This window comes from Kogia breviceps, chromosome 14 (genome assembly GCF_026419965.1).
Source record: "Kogia breviceps isolate mKogBre1 chromosome 14, mKogBre1 haplotype 1, whole genome shotgun sequence".
NCBI classification, from domain to species: Eukaryota; Metazoa; Chordata; class Mammalia; order Artiodactyla; family Physeteridae; genus Kogia; species Kogia breviceps.
The window spans coordinates 71,270,448-71,291,401 of record NC_081323.1 but is presented as its reverse complement, the minus strand read 5'-3'; the positions used below and the strand labels follow the sequence as shown (position 1 = coordinate 71,291,401).

At 44.3% G+C, this 20,954-nt stretch overlaps 1 protein-coding gene across 1 annotated transcript in view; it reads right to left on the bottom strand.

Moving 5' to 3' along the window:
• Positions 1-14,827, bottom strand: part of CACNG3 (calcium voltage-gated channel auxiliary subunit gamma 3) — an 89,807-nt gene extending 74,980 nt beyond the window's left edge. The window contains exon 1 of the mRNA XM_059037037.2: positions 13,338-14,827. Within this exon, the coding sequence (XP_058893020.1) occupies positions 13,338-13,548 (211 nt within the window). The 5' untranslated portion in view covers positions 13,549-14,827. The remainder of the gene's footprint in view (positions 1-13,337) is intronic.
• Positions 14,828-20,954: the final 6,127 nt, after the last annotated feature.

Genomic DNA, 20,954 nt, shown 5'->3' with positions numbered 1-20,954 from the left:
CATTTCTGTGACGATTAGTCCCCCTGACTAATCCAGGACCCCCTGCCTTGTGCACCAGGAGCATCCTGCACCGTTCGCCTGAGTGCACTCCGCTTCTTCCCTACGTAATTGTGAACTTACCAAAGATGAGACCGTGTCTACTTTATTCTCTGCTGAATCCTTGGCACCTAGCACAGTGTCTGGCACACAGTAGGTGCTAAATAAGCCCTCATAGAGCAGGAAGACCAGGTCGGAGCTCCCCTCGAGTAAGTGCAAACCACTTACTTCACAGCTCCTATTATCTCTCCAGACTAAGAGGGACCAGCATTATGGGAGAAGATGCCAGCTTGAGGGGGAGAAGGGGGTGAATGTGTGAGTCGGGAAGAGGTTGCCCTACAGGAATGATGACTCTAAGAGCTTTGTAAGATCTGGTAAGCATTAGAAACTTCCCCGTCATTGCCATTTCGTTTAAACCCTGTTTCCCCATAATGAGAAATACAATACTGAAGACAGGAAGGGACCATGGCTTGTTTTCAGGGGAAGAAGGTAGGCAATGCTGAAGAGATGATATTCCACTGTGCCCCGTCTTAGAGAAGCGCGAGGGCGGGGTCAGGCAAAAGCTTTAACGATTAGAGCTGAAGTTCTTGCCTGGGGGAAGCAAGGAAGGTCACAGGACAAACCGCTCCTTCTATCAAGCAGCAAATAATGCAGGTGAGGAGAAGACTCAGACATGGCAAATTCAAGAACACGTCATTCCTGGGATTAAACTCTTCCAAAGGCTTCCAGTTCACTCTAAGTCCAAGTTCTTACAGCTTCCTTCTGGCCTCAACACCCTCACCTATTCTCTTTTCCTCCTCACTCATCCTGTTCAACCCCACTGGCTTCCTTGCTCCTTAAACGGCCCAGGCACCTCCCTACCTCAGGGCCTTTGTACTTGCTGTTCCTCCTGCCTGGAAGAAATGCTCTTCCCACCTGGCTCGGTTCTTTACCTCTTTCAGATTTGGGGTTAAATGTCACCTTCTCAGGGAAGCCAAACTTGACCACACTGTTTAAAATTTCATCTCCTTCCCCTCCCCAGTACTTCTGCCTACTTTAAGAGAGTTTGGAGAAAGTCCATGGTCTTGGGCTAGGACTCTCCATTTCCTATGCTCAGCCCCAGGGACTCCAACTGGAAAATCATCATTGGGGGTGGCCCAGATTGAATTTTCCTTGGTTCAGACCTTATTATATCTTAGAATCCAACCCCTGCCATCTCCCCACTGCTCAGAGCTAAGCCATCATTCACCACAGAGTAAAAAAGCAGAAAAGAGCAATTATTATGCTGTGCAGCAGACCTTTGACTCAGATTAACATCATTGCCTCTTGATTTGATCTTTTTATTTTTCTCGAAACACTTAGGGCATTTTGATTGCAAGCCAGATTCATCTTTGGTGAAAAGTAATATTTTGAAAAACCAGGACTTACTTGATAGTACATCTTTTAAGACATTTTAAGCTGATAAACAGCTAATTGGTTCTGCTGTCCTGTGACTTGCAAAGGGTCAAAATGATTTGTTGTAAATATGCATCTGTATTAACTGCTCAATGCCAAAATCAATTTCCACAGATAACAGTACAATTTTATAATAGATGATTTGACGGAAGACACCTCAACAGTTACCCGTGAGTTTTTGAATCACTTTAATTTAGCAGGTAGGTATTATTGTATTCCAAGGCAGCTATGCATGATGCTGAATAGCATATGCTATGGAATATAGAGTGGTGGAAATTCCATTTCCTAAACATGCAGGTATCCAAATATATGCAGAATCTGAAGCACAAAGAATAGAAACAGTGCCTACCAGATCTGTGCACAATATATCCCACACAACATGTATTTTCTTTTTTCCTTCCCCAAGTTTGCACCCAGGGTATTGAGGGAATTTTAAAATGAGACTGTTAAACTACTCTGGATCATTTCTGAGGGGGGAAAAATGGAAAATAAGGGATGGACAAACAATGTTGAGATCTTCAAGTCAGACTTGCTCAAAATACAGGCTGCTGAATTACCATCCATTGTGGCAGGGATTATAGGATATATTATTTTAAAAGTAGTTTGTAAGCACCTAATAGCAGAACAATGATTGTTAGGGATTCGCATGGATTCACTAAGAGAAACTCAAGGTAATTAAATTACCTACTCACAAACAATAAATTCACTGTATATTTATTAAGAATCGACTATGTGCCGGGCTCTTGTTCTAGATTAGTGGTTCAGGGAAATGTGGTGGATAAAGAGTATTTGGATGGCAAAACATATGTGATAATATTTCTTACAACACGTGGATAGATGGTGTTAAGTCTTGCTGCCCCAAGCTCATCTCAGCTGCCAATTTCTAGCCTACTCAGGCCCAAGGTCACTAAGAACCAGACGTGGTGGTGGTACACTCATCTATTCCATGTCTGGTGTGGGTTGGGTGCTCTTCCAAGATGTTTTTGGCCTTGGCTGCTGCATGAGAATCAGGCTGCAGAACCCTAAGTACGAGAATTATCCAACCAGAAAACTTGCCTCCTGCCTGACACAGAGTCTAAAGCTCAAAGAAGTCCAGTGAATGATGTGCCCAAGTCTAGTCCTCAGGAAGTGGGACAGCCACGGACATAGTGGCACCCTCAAGTTTGCAAACACCCCAAAGCCAGTGTAGAGGATGCAAGAATCTCCAATAGTCCGCTCACCTGCGTCTAGCTAGACTCTGGAAAAGAAACGCTGTCCTTCTTCCAAATGATTGGTGTTGCCTTTTATTTTTTATTTACATTTGATCCAGAGGTGGTGTTTCTTCACAGCCTACTGCTATAATGTCTAAATCTTGCTAGCTGTACCATATCTTTTCCTTGACCTTGCTTTCTGGATGTGGAATAAACATTGACAAAGGCTGGCTTAATTACTTTTCACAATAGTTCCAGTTGTTGAATGGTCCAGAGCCAGTGACTGACATAAAACTCCCCTGGATATAGGAGTGGGCAGGTTGGAAAAACCCAGCCCACCAGCCCTGGACCGTGCAGTGCGTGGTGATTAAGGGGAAGCTTCTGGTTCAAGTCCAGCCCTGCCACCACCTAGCAGGTGATCTTTAATTCTCTAAGCCTCAGTCTCCTTATTGGTGGAACAGCCCTGCTAGTTGTACACTGGGCTGTTATGAGAATCAGTTGCATCTGTTCATACTAGTGCCTATCCAAGCAAGTAGAGTACAGTAATGAAAGGCAGCACAGGGTAGGGTTGGAAACCCAGCTCTGCCTCTTACTAACCACATGGCCTCCGGGTCCCCATTCCGTCATTTGTAAAATGGGGATAATAGTAATGTCTACCTTCTGAAGAAGGCACAAGGATTAAATGACGTTTGTCAAGTGCTCACCTAGAACAGTGCTTGGCATAGAGTATGTGTCTGTTAAATAAATGAATAAATGCTCAGGAGTTAGCCCAGAAATGAACGTGCAATCTGCCCCGGTAATTGTAGCACGGCACACAGAAGGTGTTCATTAAGTGTCAGCTAGTTATTATTTTACTATTTCCTTGGCACCTCTTTCTAGGGTGCTCGTGACCCATTCTCTCTTTCTGCAGCTTCCTTAGAAGCAGCCCCCAGGGTCCATATCGTCATCTCACCTGCTTACCGATCCCAGGAGGAAGGGCAGATCTACCCGGGAAGCAGGCCCTCTCGGGCAAAGCCAGGAAGTAGCCCACAGATGATGTAAGGAACTTACTTGTAAGGAACTGTCTTAAGCCGGAGAGCTTCTAGTGCCAGACATTTCTGTTCATCTGCATCGTTTTAGAGCAAGCCTCAGTAGACCCTCAAAATGGTATTTAAATCCTGAATTCTTTCTCCTCCTTCATCTCTGTTTTTGTTTCTAGTTTTCTTTCTTTTTTTTTTTTTTTTTTCAGTTTTCACAGGTTCCTCTGTTCCTTGCCCCATGGAGTTAATGTTACTTAGGGTTCTGTCAATTTCCCTCTTTGTAGTCATTGGGGCTTCTCTGGCACTTCCGTGTCTTCAATTACCATCTATGCTTGGATGATCCTAAGTGTCAATCCAGGTTTCATCTCTGTCCTAAACTCTATATTAGTGATTCTTAACACTTATGGCGGATGAGACTTTTTCTATAGAAGTGCCCATCCACATCGTATTTTTCATGAAGTTTCATAATCATATGAACCTCATCTGTGGAACTATATGGATGACCACCTCTGTCTAGACTCTCAATACCAGCTGCCTGTTGTGGACCTCAATTTCTTCACCCTCACCCACCCAGTAACCATGTCTGATAGAGTTTACCTTCAATCTGTCTCCAGGGGCTTTTTTTCTTTTTTCATTGCCATCAGAACACAGGTTACCAAAGCTTTCTTCTCTTGCCTGCCCCAACAGATATCGTTCCCTGTGTACCTGGCCAGGGGCTGCTTTCCCTAGAAACCATCAGAGGGGAAGATCTCATTGACTTTCTTTCAACCTCTCCGTGGCTCAGAAAGGGGGACAAGGACTGTCTGGGCAAAGAACTAAGTGAGAGTTCTTCAGGAAAGAAAAGAGAACCCAACAGAATACCTGATCTGAAGAGTCTATGATAAAGGCAAAAGGTACAAGAAAAAAAGAAAGCAATTCAACATTCTTGGGAAAACAAAGGGTACTTCTAGAAATAAAATGTTATTATCGATTCCTGCAATGAGATATACCAGGGATTGGCTAACTTTACTTTTTCTGTAAAGGGCCAGACAGTAAATATTTTAGGCTTTGCAGATCAAGTAGCAAAATCAAGGATACTATGTAGATATTAATACAACAGTAGAGAAAACAAATTTCCATAATTTCTAAATCGACAACATTCAGAATTATAGATGCTGAAATTTGAATTTCTTATCATTTTTATGCGTCATGAAATATCTTGAGATGTTATTTAATTTTTTCTACCATTTGAAAATATACAATATATTCTTAGCTTGTGAGTTGCACAAAAATAGGCAATGGGCCAAGTCTGGCCAATGGACTGTAGTTTGCCAACCCCTGAGATGTAATTATGTATCACAGTACACATACATCATTAAATTTTCAAAGTTTAGAGACAAAGCATGATGACATATACCCTGTTTATTGATAAGCCTCAACTAAGTGGTATATAAACAGGCACTTGTTTTATTTTGGCTTTCAGTTGTGTTATGTCCAATCCTTCATTTTCTTAATGATATTTTGGGCCGACTTCATAACTTTACAGTCACTTTTGGTTGTTAAAACTTCCAATTGCATATCTGATTGCAAAGCTGTATCCCTCCTCCTCCCTCTTTTATTTTATTTTTCTCACTGTATTTATTTATTTATTACTCCTCCCTCTTTTAGAGGGGAATACCTTCAATAGGCTGTGGCAGGGAACAAGAAGGAACAAAAGGCCAAAAGTGCCACTTCACTTAGCTGGGTGAGGTTGCAAACCATTACTGTTCCTCCCCCCTGACACGGATGGTCGAGTTCTCTGCACACAGGAGTCTATATGTTGACTCTCTGCCGGAGGCACATGCATTTGTTATTGGGGGGCCCTGTGGGGTCTTCCCACTGCAGCTTCCTTCCTGATGTGAGGTGCCTGAGTCTGGTCAGTCTTTTCCATCCCACCTTGGCTCCCATCACTGGCAACCCACAGCCCCATGCTGCTGGGTCTGCGGTTGGCCCAGACGGTACCCTGTGAACGTTTGCACAGGCCCTCCTCCGTTTGGATGGACTCAGTTCTGGACCAACATGCATGGCTGGGGAAACGGGGCATGAGCGGATTCTCAGCCCCTGCTTGACCCCCTAGGCCAGGTAGCTCTGTGCAAGACAACACCTTCATGAACATCACGTAGCCCTGTCTAGGGTCTTCTTGCTTAACAGCCTGCTCTCTTGGGTGGGATACTGACAGAATGGCTCGAGCTCTCAAGTATCCACCCTAGATCCACTCAACTCAGAGACCTCTCCATTCTAAACAGGTGGACCTGCTGCCATTCCTTCTCTCAGCCCTGGTCTTGCCTCCCAGCTTCCTTGCTAAAATATGCACATGAGCGGATGAACAGTTGTGCTGCCTAAGCTGATATCCAATCCAGGAACGAGATACAAGTCTCTCTTTTTTCCAGCCACCCTCAATCTTTATGAATGATCCTTCTTGGAGCCACAGGTAAACTCACTGAGGAACTAAAAGTATTGGAAGCAAGGGTAGTGGTATAAGAAAGCGAACTTATCATTTGCCTTAGCAAATGGATCTTGTCTAAAATGCATGAATCAAGGACTACTGGTCAACATATTATTTAGAGGTATGAAGGAATGAAGGAACCACAAGACACAAGAACTAAGGCAGAAACAGATGAAAGTGCTTGCTACTTTTGCTTCCCCGTTGTACGGGTAAGGAAACTCATGCTCAGAGGTTTAGCAATTTCCAAAGTCTTGTAGATAGTAAATGGAAGATTCGGGTAGGAACCCAGGTCTACCTGGCCTCAAAGCCCCTCCTACTATCTGATATTCTTTGTGGCCACACATAAATTGTTAAAGGCCCATTTGCTCCTACGTTGAAAAAGTAGACTCTGGCAGGGTCATGGGATGAAGGAAAAGAAAAACAACCTTGGTGTTTTGTAGGCTTCTTTTTAACCTCAGAAACATTGGTTTTCATTGCGGATACTTCCACATGTCAGAGTATAATGTTCAAATCGTTAAAAACATAATTCTCCTAAAATACACAGTGAGCTTATGTCAAGTTTTATTCATCAGTGAGAGAACCAGCAGAAAGACAAAGCTGGCTTAAAGGAAGATGTTATGTACTTTTTTTTCAAAGAAAAAAAATCTGAGGGTCTTCCCTGGTGGCTCAGTGGTTAAGAATCCGCCTGCCAATGCAGGGGACACGGGTTCGAGCCCTGGTCCGAGAAGATCCTACATGCCGTGGAGCAACTAAGCCCATGCACCACAACTAATGAGCCTGCGCTCTACAGCCTGCAAGCCACAACTGCTGAGCCCGCGTGCCACAACTGCTGAAGCCCACGCTCCTAGACCCCATGCTCCGCAACAAGAGAAGCCTGAGAAGCCTGCACACCGCAACGAAGAGTAGCCCCCGCTCGCCACAGCTAGAGAAAGCCCACGCAACAAAGGCCTAACGTAGCCAAAAATAAATAAAATTAAATCTTTAAAAAATATATCTGAAATAACATCATTACGTTATATATAAAACTGATTAATGTACTAAAGGGTGAGCAATAGTCCACAACATTTGAGGTTATCTCCTCTAATGAACGGAAATCATTTGTACCTCTACTGAACTAAAAAATATATGTGCATCTTCCCAAGTTTTTGACAAGTAAACATCCAACTATACAACTGGGCCTGAATCTATAATAAAAGCTAAGTCAAGCAAAGGTACATTCCCCCGAAGAATTAGATGACCACTTAAGTAAGCTTGTTAGATACTGCTCTATGACATTAAACATTAAAAGGACACAGTCATCTTTTGGCCTGATTTCTTGTTTTATTTTTTTCTTGATGTGTGCTGGTTACCCACACCAATCGTCCATGCTAATAGCTTACATTGGTCACCCAATCTTGGATTGCCTGGCATTTGCCTTTATTCCAATCCAGAGATAACATCTCAAATGATTAAGCAAAAAAACAAAAAAAAGTATTTTCGAGCTATCTACTTTCTAAGATGAGTAGAATCCTAGGGTCAGAAGGCTGGGTTTGAGGTAGAAAAAAGAGGAGTCCTTTCCATCAACGATGACGCAACTAAGAGTAAAATTCAAAACTATTTAACCACGAGTAGGACATAAGATGAGCCAATTAGAATGGATGCTTCCATAGGGCTGGAACATGATTGTGATGGCTCTGCTGGGCCAGGTTTTAACCTCTCACTTGGTGGATCTAGTGGATGTGTGAGAGGTTCCGTGAAGGGCTTAGGGCTAGTGGTGGGGGTTTGGTGAGGGACTTGGACCAGGTGTTGTTTATCAACAGGGAGGGAAGTATTTCGACATTTTAACAAACAGTAAGGCTATACAAACATGTTCTGGCTGAATATTAGGCATGTGCTCACACCTCAACCTCTGCCACCTTCCCCGTCCTGACCTGCCCCCAAACACAGTCATGGTCAGTCTCCCCCATCCTGTCTTAAGACTCCAGCCCATTTCTCTCTTCTGTCTGCCTCATGGGCTTTAGGGTCAAGGTAGAAGAGTGGAGAGAAAGGAATAAGGAGAAGGTCAGGAGTAGGGAAGAGAGTAAGAGAGTTCTAATGCATTTTGCACCCACGTCCCAGGGAAGGTGCAGCATTAAATCTAGGACGGGAGAGCAGAAGTGACTCCTTGGTACTGTTTCTAAGCTCTAGGGATATAGTAGTGCCCCAGACAGACAAGAATCCCTGTACTTATGGAGTTTATATTCTGCTGGGGGCAGATAGGAGATGTGAAAATTGTGAGTTAATATATGTGAAAGCACCTAGCATGGCTTTGGCACATAGAAAATACTTATGTCCTTCTCCCAGCCCTGTCCTCAACGGCGTCTTTGAAGCTTCCCCGAAGGCTTCTGAACACATAAATAAAGCTGGAACCCCATCTGGCTGAAAAAGTCAACCATCTGGAGATTTGGAAATATGGGGGAATTTCTAATGAATGGCTAATTCTTTTCAGTTTTTCAGCCAGATGTTTGATGTCATCCAGGCCCATCTGTAGCAGAAATAGCAGTTTATTGAACCTCTTTTTCATAATTTTAACTTCCCTGTCCTAAAATCCTAAGTGGGCTTTCTTTTCTTAGTAGGCAATTTTTAAAATGAATTCAAGAAGTGATTATTGACTAATAAAGCGCAATTCAGCAATCAAAAACGAAAATGTCAGAAATTTGGATTTAAAGGGGCTTTTAGATAATGTTCAGGTCTCAAAAGGCAGCCCATGGGTCAAATTCAGCCAGAAAGTGAGTTTGGCCTGGCTGGCACTTCATGTTTAAAAAGTTAAACTAGTTGCCCACATTTTAAAAATCAGGAGATTTAACATCTAGCTTTTTTTTTTTTTTTTTTTTTTTTTTTTTGCGGTACGCGGGCCTCTCACTGCTGTGGCCTCTCCCATTGCGGAGCACAGGCTCCGGACGCGCAGGCCCAGCGGCCATGGCTCACGGGCCCAGCCGCTCCGCGGCATGTGGGATCTTCCCGGACCGGGGCACGAACCCGTGTCTCCTGCATCGGCAGGCGGACTCTCAACCACTGCGCCACCAGGGAAGCCCTAACATCTAGCTTTTTAAAATTTGGAATATTGGGCCAAGTTTGGTATACATTTCCCAGAGTAAAGATCGACTCAAGCCACGTAGTAATTGTTTCCAACGTGCCACGGTCCACACCACTCTCCGTTGCCCACACACTGAGACCAAGTTTCAGTTACCTCATATCTTCTCAAATACACTCTTACTCCTTCCCCCACCCCAATATAACTGAGGTAAGAGGACTGTGAAATGTTTGTTTCACACTTTGCATTACCTGCCAAGTCCACAGGGACCTTTGGATTTGTTACTTTCTAATCTTATCTGAAACTCTCATTTCAGAACTGGGTAAACTGAGGTCCAAAGGAGGAAATTACGTACACAATTCACGTAACTATCAGTGACAGAAATGTGATTAGCACCCAGGGTTCCTTGCTACTAGGCCAGCGGTCTTTCCATGATCTAAGCACACCACTTTGATTCTAACTAGGACTTCAAGAGGTTTCTTAATGAGAGAATCACATATTAAACACGTTCTCATTCAAATTCACACACCGCCATGGAAAGCATGCAGCAGGTAGGGGCACTGCCTTGTGAATGCCTTGTGTGCTTTCTGGCTACTGAGTCAGGCATTCATTCTGGCTTCTCATTGTGGGTGTCTCTACATAGGTCGATGGTTTTTTTCATTCAGAGAGTGTCCTTTGCTGCCTCTGAGCTTTTGCCTGTCTGGTGGCTCCTGCCCCCCTGCAGAGGCTGCACAGGCATGCTGAGTGTTCTGGGATCTGGGGCTTCTGAATGGAAAAACCCATGTGTCAGGGCATTCTCACCAGTTAACATTTGTACCAGTAGCGACCTATCTACTAGAGCATGAAGTAATGCTCCCTAGCAAGTGCTCAGTGAAGCAACATGGCTTAGGTGAAGTAGTGTCTGCTGAGCTTAGGTATGTGACCTTGGGCAAGTTATATAACTTCTCCTGGCCTCAGTTTCTCATCTGTAAAACGAGGCTAAATACTTTTACCTACATCATTGAACGCCTTTGACGATGAAAGTTATTTTTTCAAAATTCTTAGCACAATCCTAGCACATAATAAGTGCTAAATATAAATGACTTTCTGGTGAGTTATAGAAATGAAAACTGGAAACATCTTTTCTCTCACTTGAGAGACGTGATCCTTCCTAGCACACATGGTCATTCCCAGACCCATTGTAAATACTCAACATGTGTTGGCTTTAATATCGTAATTGCTTGGAGGAGTTTTAGAAAATTAAGAGTCCAAGTGATCCACCACAGACCCATGGAGGCAAAGAACCTAGTTGTGGGGGCCTGATAATCTATTTTTAAAATCTCCCCATATGATTCTGTTGACTGGTTAAGACTGGAAACAATTGATGTCGTTTTCTTATACTTGAATATCTTTGGTGGTAGACAACTCGTAACTTCTGAAAGCCCCCCCATGCCATATTAGATAGTTACTTATATTGAGGTAAAACCTGTTTTCTTCTAGCTCCTACTTCTAACCCCTTGAGGCCACATAGAACATGTCGAATGTTTTTTCCATATGACAGCCCTTCAGATATTTGCAGGCAGCTGTCATGTCCCTCTGGAGCATTCTCTTCTTTTGTATGAAATAGCCACATTTTCTCATGACTCTTAAAAAAGTATGGATGCCCGCCACCCCCACCCCCCACCTCCCCAGTTATCCTTTAACACTTAAAGGACCAGAAAAATGAGGCTAAGGCTTTGGGAGATAGGACATACTGAGCAGGAGATGGCTGTATACCTTCATTTCAGTAGAGGATGGATGCTGCCTACTGCCTGTGGCTTCCCATGCAGAAAGCAGAGGTTCCTGCAAATTCCTTGAACAGTTGATATGTTCATTACATGAAGGAAAATCTTGGCTTCAGATTTCAGCCAGGCCTATCTAGGTGTTGAGTATATGGGTGTACACATAGCTAAATTTTTATTGTGATTCATTAAAGTTCATGCATCTTACTGTATTAACACTTCAAAATGTAAAAAAAAAAAAAAAAAATAGCTGGGCCAAATTGCATGGAGACTGCAAGAAATTTTCTCAGAAGAATTCACCTACCAAGAACACATCTTAGATTAATCTAATTTCTTCTTGATTCAAATTCTCACTTCTCCCACTAAGCCCACAGAATACCTGGGTGGGGTTCCAATTCCTTGTACAAACTGTGGGTGTAGGAGATGATGTTGGAGAAAAGAGAAACCATCAGTTGAGAAATTCTGAGCAAGGATTCAGGAATTTCATGCCCTAAGAGGGGAGGTCAAAATTGGTGATTAGTTGTGAATTCCCAGGTTTAGGTCAAGGGGGCAGAAGAATTGGAAATAGCTGAAACTCGATCTATGTGTGTGCCATTTCTGGATTGGGAGGCACCTCAGAATTTTTATGCCAACCCTGGAACCATGTAAGCATCAAAACATCCACCAAATCTCAACTTTATAAAAGATGACTCAATTCTTTATTGTTAGCATAGGAAAGGGAATTATGATATTTCCTTAAGGTAAATGACTTCACCATATCTGATCACAAATAATCACAGATATTAGATTTTTGTCAATGTTTAGGAAAGAATTTCCATCAGTACCTTGTATACAATAAGAGCTTTGGATAGTGCTAATTCATGACCACCTATTCCAAATTAATTATTTACCAGATTAATATACTGAGGGTTGGATGGGTCAATGTCTTAGCCAAGGTCACACAGGCAGTTTGCAGCATTACCCAGGTCTGCAGACATCAAATCTGAATGCATCCTTGTTGCATTTAAAGTAGTCCTTTCCTACCTGGGCTTCCCACCAGTTGCAAATTTGCGATGGAAACAGAATCAACTCTAGTAGTGCTACAGTCAGGAGAGCCGTTGTTCAGAGTGTCAGAACATGGGAGGAAGGCCAGGCAATGATGCAACATTACACTAGCAAGTGATGTAATAGCATGATTTCCTAAGCAATTTACATAAATGCAACTTCTCAAGAAGCCCTGACAAATGCCAGCCAGTAGGAATGCAGGCATGGAGAACCAATGGTAGGCAGGGGAGGAGAGCACATAGGAAACACAGATTTCCTTGCTCATCACTATGACAAGCTTCACAGATTCCTCAGAAGCCTGAGAAAACTCCCTTCTGCCCCTCTAATCCCGTGCCTTCCCTCAGGCACATAGGCTCTAGAGAGCTTTGGTTTCCTTCTCTATTTTTCTGTTTACTCCTACTGACATCCAGGCATTGCCCAATGATGCTGAGAGTGACTCCTGGTGTACTGAAAGCAAGTTTAGTAGTGAGACAGGTTACCTAAGAGCTTGACATTCTAAAATTGGTCTGTCCTTTTCATTATAATTTAGAATGAATCCTCAGTTTTTTGAATGAGAAGTGGTATGCTGTGATTCTTGGAGAATCAATCTTATGCAAATGTCATAGAAATATATTTGTTGGGTTTGCAGATGCTTTAGGAAAGAAGACAGGTGGGTACCAAATACCAAGACTTCAATTTTGTTTTTTGATCCCAAGTGGAGATGTATTAATAAGTTTTCTTAAAATGTGTGTGTGTGCGTGTGTGTGTGTTTAGAGGTTCATATATGTTAGTCTGGAACTGGTTGGCAATGGAAGTTCATGAAAATATCTAGTTAGACCAAACTCAGAAGAAACTGATAAGACTATGTTGAGAAATAAGGAAATAGCCCGGAGTGTGCCAGGCTAGGTCAGAATTAATCTCCCTCTCTCTCTGTCTCTGTCTCTGTCTCTCTCCCCCTCCCCCTTCCTTCTTTTTCTCTCCCTTCACCTCTCCCCCACTGAAATGCAACTTAAGCAGGGCCAAAGACCCCATTTCAAGCCAGAGATCAAAGCAGAGCAGTTCACAATATACCTAGAGATTTTAGATTTGAAGACTTTTTCTCAACTGCAGAAGCTGCCTAGAGTACCACAAAATCTCATCTCATGGAGCTTATACCAAAAACAATCAACAAGACCCAACCCTTTTATCCCACACAGCATTAGTCTTGCTTGGAACAATCTGGACATCTGCACATTCTCGGCAATAATGTGAACTATCTCTCTTTCCCCATCACTGCCTCCATCTCCCCAACGACACATTGGAATAGCAGAATTTCAGAAACTGGATTATTTAGGGCCATTGAGAGGAATTTGTAAATACCTTCTAGGCAGCAGGTCCTCCACAGCCCTGAATGGGTCATTACTTCTTCATTCTTCCTGCTGGTCTCATTATCACTTGTAGATTTAGTCCTGCACACTCCTCTGGAATATAACCAGTAGTCCGTGCCCACTGCGATGGTCATTAAACTAAAAGCTGCGAAGGCTCCCACAGTAGTGACCAACATCTGGACTCCTCTGTCACACATCCTCATAATTCTTCATGGTACTCTAGATGGCTGGGGGTTGGGGAGGGAGGTTCAATGCCAGAGGGGAAAATCACTCTGCAGCTGGGTAACCTAGGACAGGCCCTTCCCAAAATTCAGGTCTCCTTTTGTCAGCATCCACAGGGACTTTGGGAAAGCTGGGGTTTCCTGTCTGGAGCTCTCTCCAGTTCCCTGGGTCGCCTATGGCCCTCGGAAGGGTGCAGGCTCCAGGGGGTTGGTCCACATCACTGCTGCCTTCTGAGGGTCCCTGGGTTCGTTTCATTCCTCAGGAGCTTGGTGAGCATGAGGGTCCGTGCAGGGCATGGCTCTGGAGCCTGGAGCTGCCAGCTCGGTTTGAGATGCGCCTGGTTCCTCACAGCCCTGGGAGACTCAAGGCAAAGAAATCCAGAGAGGTCTGTGTGTGTGTGTGTGTGTGTGTGTGTGCGTGCGTGCGTGCGTGTGTGTGCGAGCGCGTGTGCTGGGGGTGAGGGCGGATGGCAAAAAATAGCACTGCTGGGAGGCGAGTCTCTGAGAAGAGTGTTCATTGCTTCCCCAGCCTCCCAGGAAAGCTCTCCGCCTGCTCCCGACACCCCCGCTCAAACTGGAGAAAAGACAGTCCCGGGGCGGGGGCCGAGAGGTTTCATTGGAGGGCAAAGGTCTGCGGTGCTGAAGGGACAGCTCCCCGCCTGTTGCCCCGCCTCCGCCTTCTTAACGCCCAGTTTTAAGTCCGTGGTGCTGAAGGGACAGCTCCTCCGCAGCGGCTGCACCCCCCGCCTTTCCAGCGCCCGGGCTAGAGACCTGGGGGTACCGAAGGGTCTGTCTTGTCCCCGCCCTTCCCAGGCCAGCCAGCCTGCTCGGCTCTGCCTAGTCAACCCACGCTCCGCGCAAAGTTTCGGGAGACCAGGGCCGTCAGCGCCCCGGCTCCGTAGCGCTGCAGCACGACCCCGATCCTCCTCTCCCGCTCCCGGAAGGGTTAAGGAAAGGGGAAAGGGATAGGAGCCCGCAGCGCACTCTGGCGCTCTCGCCGCTCCCACCCGACGCGGCATTCCCCCCCCACCCCACCCCCAACGAGCCAGGCAAGTTTGCCTTTTTCTGCGGGCGCCGCTGGAGCCCATCGGGGAAGACCGAGTCTTCTTAAAGGGGCCGGCGATTCCGGGCGACGGTTCTATGGCTCACTTGGGCGGGCAAAACGTGTTGTCATAGGCACATCGGTGGATAGTCTGTCTCAATTTGGTTCCCCAGAAAACAAACCAATATGTCTACCCTCCTTTCTCTGGAGCTCTGGTTTACACTGGAGACAACGTGCTCAGACCAGACCCGGAACTGTTCATATACATATGATCATGTATTACTAAAAGACAGAAGGAACTAGACGTATGTAGACTCTCTTATATACATATCAGGGATTGGGGCCGAGGGGATGTGAGATTGTGGTCTCTGAAAACACATATATTTTAACAACCCTTCATTTGGGGGTTGGCAGTGGTGATGGATTCAAGGTGGGAGAGTCGCTGAAAATGTCAGATTCTCTTCAAAGGTCCCTGGGATGTTCATTTGTTAACATCCTTGTGTAAGTTAGACCAGGAGGCAGGTGAAGTTGGGTTTGCTTTCCTTGTTAGTCCAAAGTGCAAATGTCAGTTCATACCTGAAAGCTAGTGAGATGCTTCCTTGGAAATAGCCAATGTTGTAATGTTGCAAAGGATCAGCATTTAATTTAACTAGCTTTTTGTTACTATGTATTCTGAGTACACCGAATACTCTAAGGACAGTCCACAGAATGCCCTCATTATTTTCTTTCCTTTGGCATGATGGTACAGATACCCAGAGGTCAGGTGTTTGGAATTGAGGCTGCTTGGGTTGTTTCTGCTGTCCCTGAGATGTGTTCATAACCGTCATATTGAATGTTATTTAACTGGACAAAAAAGATAATGGTGCCCTCTCTGGCTCTCCATCTGAGAGCTTCTCTCTAGATGAATGAGTAGCAGCGATGCATGGAAGAGTCCTCCAATGCAGCTCACAACTGCTTGGTGACTCTGCTACTTTTTACATTTTTTGTTTGTTTGTTTGTTTGTTTGTTTTTGGTCTCAAGTTCACTTAAAGGCTTGGTTCTTGGTGTTAGATATACCTGCGCATGCATGTGTATGTTTGAATATATAGTCGTCATGTGACTGTATTTGAACGTTTACCTGTGCCGTGTTCAATTTAGTTATGAGTTCTGAATGACTGGGAATTTGTTGTAGAAGTAAAGCAGGTATGTAAAGATATGTCTGTACCTGCTTGCAGTTTGCTGCAAGCAAACAGCAGTAAGCCTGTTTGCTGCAAATGCATAGCTGTGTGCATTTGTGAGTGTACATGCTTAAGTATAGGTATAGTGTAGGTTTACGCACCTACATGCACTTACTTGCATATGCATGTGTCGTGGATCACAAACACTGATTTGTGGGCAGGAAATAGAGATACTGAAATTTTGCCACATAATCAAAATAGAACAGATAAACCTGGGGCCAAGACCACAGCTAGTCATACCCCAGAAGAATGATAGGAGGTAATGGGAGGAGATGTACAAGGCCTTCTATAAGTTACTTATTGTTTTTTCTTTTCTGGAAAGAAAAATTGCTTCTCAGTAAATGTCCTTTTATTTTATTTATTTTTTTAAGGAAAAAGCTATATGTAACATGGAGGTGAAGTTGGTCTTTCCTGAGAAGGGTTACTAAATTAGTGAAATTTTCTTTCCCCATCTCTGAAACTTAAATAATATGAAGTAATTAATAATGACCAAAGCAGCTGTTCCAGGATCTGTTTGTTTCTTCTCTTCTTCTGATAAGAGTGAGAAAGGTCTTTTCCCAAAACAGGATCATGTGATTGGAAAGTCAGTGGGCTTTGGGCTTTGGAAGAGTGTGCTCCAATCACTCCATTCACCAGACGCACAGTAAAACAAAAGCAGCCCCCGCTCTAACCTCCTTGGTCTGTAATATAAGCCCAGACAGACAAGGTCTGGTTCCCAGAAGGTCCAGAAGAAAGGAACCAGGTATCCAGGTAGAGTGGGGTTGGGGAGAAGGGTCAGGAACTCAGGCAGATGAAGGCGACAGTCACGGGTCAGGATGTGGACAATTTTTCTGAAGGAGAGAAAGGGATCCACATAACAAGAATGAAACTTTATACTGAGCCTCTGGCTTGGTTTGCCAGGATTATCCTTTACAACCCCTGCCCAGAGCCAAAGCTGATCACAGAGAATGGGAAGACATGAACCTGCATCTGGAGAGTCAGAACACCTGACTGGAGTGGGGGTGCAGAGACGCAGAGACAGGGAAGCCGTCAGTTACCTCCTGATGATGCCTCCCCACTTACTAGGGGGTGACCTCATCCTTTCATTCAATTGAATGCGTGGGTGTGTGTACATGTGTGCGTAGAATAGGCGGCTAAGCCTAGATGTAATTGCTCATTTTCACCACTAGAGGGCTCTTTCACCAGATCCATAAGGGACCCAAGAGATTGAAAGCACATCTTTCCTTATAAATGATGGAGCCAGGCTCTTTCTCTGTGTTTGCAGATGACCTTCTTTGATCCTACTAATGTGGTAGGAGACTGGGAGGCACTTATGCAGTTTGAAACTGATGTTTGATTCTCTTATTAAGGCTACTTTCCACCCCTCCTCCATTGGATTCTTAGGTAGTGGAGTAGCTGGCAAGGTGGATTTGTGCTCTTTTCTGTTCATCCTCTCATAGGTCAGAACTACCCTCACGTCAGAAGGGGTCAGTGCCCCTGAAAGTGGCTGTGTCATTTAGGAAGGAGTACCGGCAGCTGATTCAATTCAATAAATGCTTCGTGTGAGTGCCTACTATGTACAAAGCATTCTGCTTAGCAGTTTGGAGAATACACAGATATAGTTCCTACCCCCCAAGGAGCCCATTACACAGCAGGGGAATATTTTGTTAGTACATTTTGGCTGTAAATAGCAGAAACTCACTGGAGCTAGTTTAAGAAATTGGGGTTTTGGTATAAGGATGTGGTGCTGTTTCAAGAAACCTTCAAGCAAAGTCCTCAGCAAGGAGCTGAAACAAGGGAATAAAAGCCATCAGGAGTCTTGACAGTCACTCTATTTTTCATCTCTGCCTCTTTCCATATTTTTAGTTGAAAAAGACTGTTTTGCCTTCTCTACTCGTTGATCTTCAAGATGGAAGCTAGATTTTGAGGTTTTGTGTCTCCTCTATCCAAGAGATCCACTCAGACTCAACTGGGCAGTTTTAGCCTCAATTTAAAATTTCCAGGGGAGGCAAACTGATTTTGTCATGTGCCACTTTCTGGTCCAAACTGCTGTGGTCATAGAGATAGGGTCGTGTAGTATAGACATGGCTATTGGGACCAGCCTCTGTGAGTTGAGGGAGGGAGAACAGTTCTCAAAGTAGGAGGAATTTTCGAGACATCTCAAAAGACTGCTACGAAAAGTCCATGTGATTCACTTTTGGAGCCAGTCTGATGATGCCCAGGGACTCAGCAGTAAAACGTGATCATGAATGAGAGACACCATGGGAGGGCTCTGAAGATATTGGAGTCTCTGTTAGAGGTAGAACTGGGCTGGGAACCAGCTTCACCTTTGTCTGTGCTCTTCTTCCAAGGAACGTAAGTTGAAAGAGAAAAGCTCTTCCGCTGTCAAGTCACCCACATGAGTGTAAGTTAAGGAGATGGTGAAGACCCAGCAGACACAGACCGAGGGTGTACTGTTTGCCATCCCGTAATTCCCCCTTGACTGTGTTCTCACACAGTCTAGTTATTAGTTTTCCACTTTTAGGCTCAACCTATAGAAAAAGCATTGAAAATGAAATATGGTTGTAAAACATATCCTCATTTTATTACTTAAAATTTAGCCTTACTGAATTCCTTTCAGTAACCGAAATCCCCTATTCTCCCTGTCACACCCAAATACTTGAAAGTTAGGTCCCTACTGTCTACAACAGTGATAGGAGTTGGATTGTTGAAGGAGGGGAGGAATGGTAGGAATGCAACATCCCGATATTACAAAGACACCAGCCAAGAGATACTGTCTATAGTTGATGGAAGCACTAGAGGCTTGTTATTGAAAGTTACAGAGATACCCAGTAGAGGAACCATAGATATTCAACAACTGTATTTGGAGTGAAATAAGTTAAACTAGGACAGAAATGGCTAACTGTGGTAACTTTGGGGGAGAGGGGCTGGGGTGGGACGAGGAGCTGCTTTTCATGACAGCCCCTTTGATTTTTTAAAAATCTTGTGCATATGTACTTTGATAAACGTTTAAAGTCAATTAAAAAATAAATGAAAACAGGAAGCAACATGCCACCTGTCTGTCTTTCCAGCCACCTCCTGCCTTATCAGTATAGAAATGCCAGGTGTTTCCTGTGATTCACCCATCCATTCCCTGTGCCTGGAATGCTCTCCCCTCCCTGAGATATCCTTCTTATAAGAAAACATTTATTTTGACATAATTTTGAATTTACCCAGATGTTCTTTCTCGTGATTCAATCCCTCGCTTCATTCATATCTCAGCTCAAATGTCGCCTTCTCAGAGAATCCTTCTTTAACTGCTCTAAAATCACACCTCGTACTTCTCTCTGTCCTCTCCCTCTTCTTTGCTTTTCTCCATAGCATTTATCAATATCTGACATCATCCTACGTACATATATACATACGTACATATGTATGTATATGTGCCTGTGTGTTTATTGCCACCTCCCCAACTAGAGCAAGAGAATTCACATCTAAATTACAAGACAGTGCTCTTGACCACTTGGAACTCTCAGTCTGATGGAGAGAACAGAGATAATTGAACAAGTAAGCAAAATTATAGTAGATGCTTCTAGTATCCCATAGATGCCCGGTCCCCTTTGCTAGGTTGGTGCATTTGCAGCACCAACCTTCTCACCTGCTCTGCCAGCCCTTCGTTGCCCCTTCTTGGGAGAATTACTCTCAGCTGATAGGAGCTGCCTCACCCAAGGGATCCCTCCCCCAAGGGACAGCCTACCGTCAATGAGTGCTGCTACAGAGATGCAAAATCTTCCCTCTTGCCGGAGGCAAGGACAATTCTGTGGTGCGATTTATGCTCCAGAGTCCTCCATGGATCAGGCCAAGGCTAGGTTTTACCTGGGGCCACATCCTTATCTGATTTTGTCCCCTTGCCCTGTGGCTCTCAAACTTAAGTGTGCACCCGCATAGCTTAAAAGGCTGCTTAAACAACAGTTTACTGTTTCCATTCCCAGAGTTTCTAGGCTGGTTCGTGGAGTTTTTCACTTCTAGCAAGGTCCCTGGCAAAGCTAATGCTGCTTGCTCCTCTGGGAGGTCACAGGTGGAGACTCACTGCCCTTCGTAATGCTGGTTCCCAAACTCCCTTACAGGTGTTTCCTAAAGATCACTCCTTCTAGAAGTTACATGTACCCGAATCCCTGCCTCAGGCTCTGCTTCTAGGGAATGCTACCTAAAATATCATGGAGGTCTGGTAAGTACTCTGCTAGGGAGGTGCAAGTGAGGGACAATTCATATCACTGGGGGTCATCAAAAAAGGCTTCACAGAGGAAGTTCCATTTTAACTGAACCCTTCAGGATGAGTAGCCAAGTAAGGATCAGGGAAAACTGTGTTTCAGGCAGTTGGACCAGTACATGCAAAGCCCTGGTACATGATGAGCTTGAGGGAATGACAGTAGTTTAGTATGGCTGGAGTGTGATGTGGGGTTAGTGTGGCAGACTTTTCGTGCTTGAATATTAGGTATAGATGAGATGTTTGTCCATGAATACTCTTCCAGAAAATATTTGAAGCTTATTAGATTTTGGAGGAACTATTTTGCCAAATATGACCCAAGCTTGGGTAGCAACCTGTGACTATGACACCTCTAAACAGGTAAAGCCCTGAAAGACTCTTGAGCCCAAAAGGAAGCTTGTTCTCCCCCAGTTCCACCTCAGATGGATCCAGGGAGAGAGATGGACAAAGAAGAATCTCCCAGAGGGCAGAGAGAAGACGATGGAAAATAATAGATAACGGAGTTCCTCCTTGCTAGCCAGGAAACTTCTTCCATTCCCAGGAAAGAGAAATTTTGTTATTCCTGCTCAGTTGGGTTGGATAATTTCTATGAACCTGTGGATGCTCTGTATAGCCCAGTCTCTGCATTTAAAAGAAGCTCTTAATGGTTATCTGGTTCCATCTGCCCAGTTGAATAATGGGTGTGCTGGTAGCAAGTATGTTATCTTTTAGTTTAGACCAAAAGAAGACACACCCAGACCTGTTGAAGAGGACTACACATTGTTCAGAAAGCCTACACTCTCAGGGGATGTCTTGGGACTGTCTCCTTTGGGAAAAGGTGTGTTCTATGTATGGAAAGACTTTTGCTGGCAAAGGGGTGGACTGTTGCAGAGGCTGCTAGTTGCTTCCTTAATGACCTTTCTTC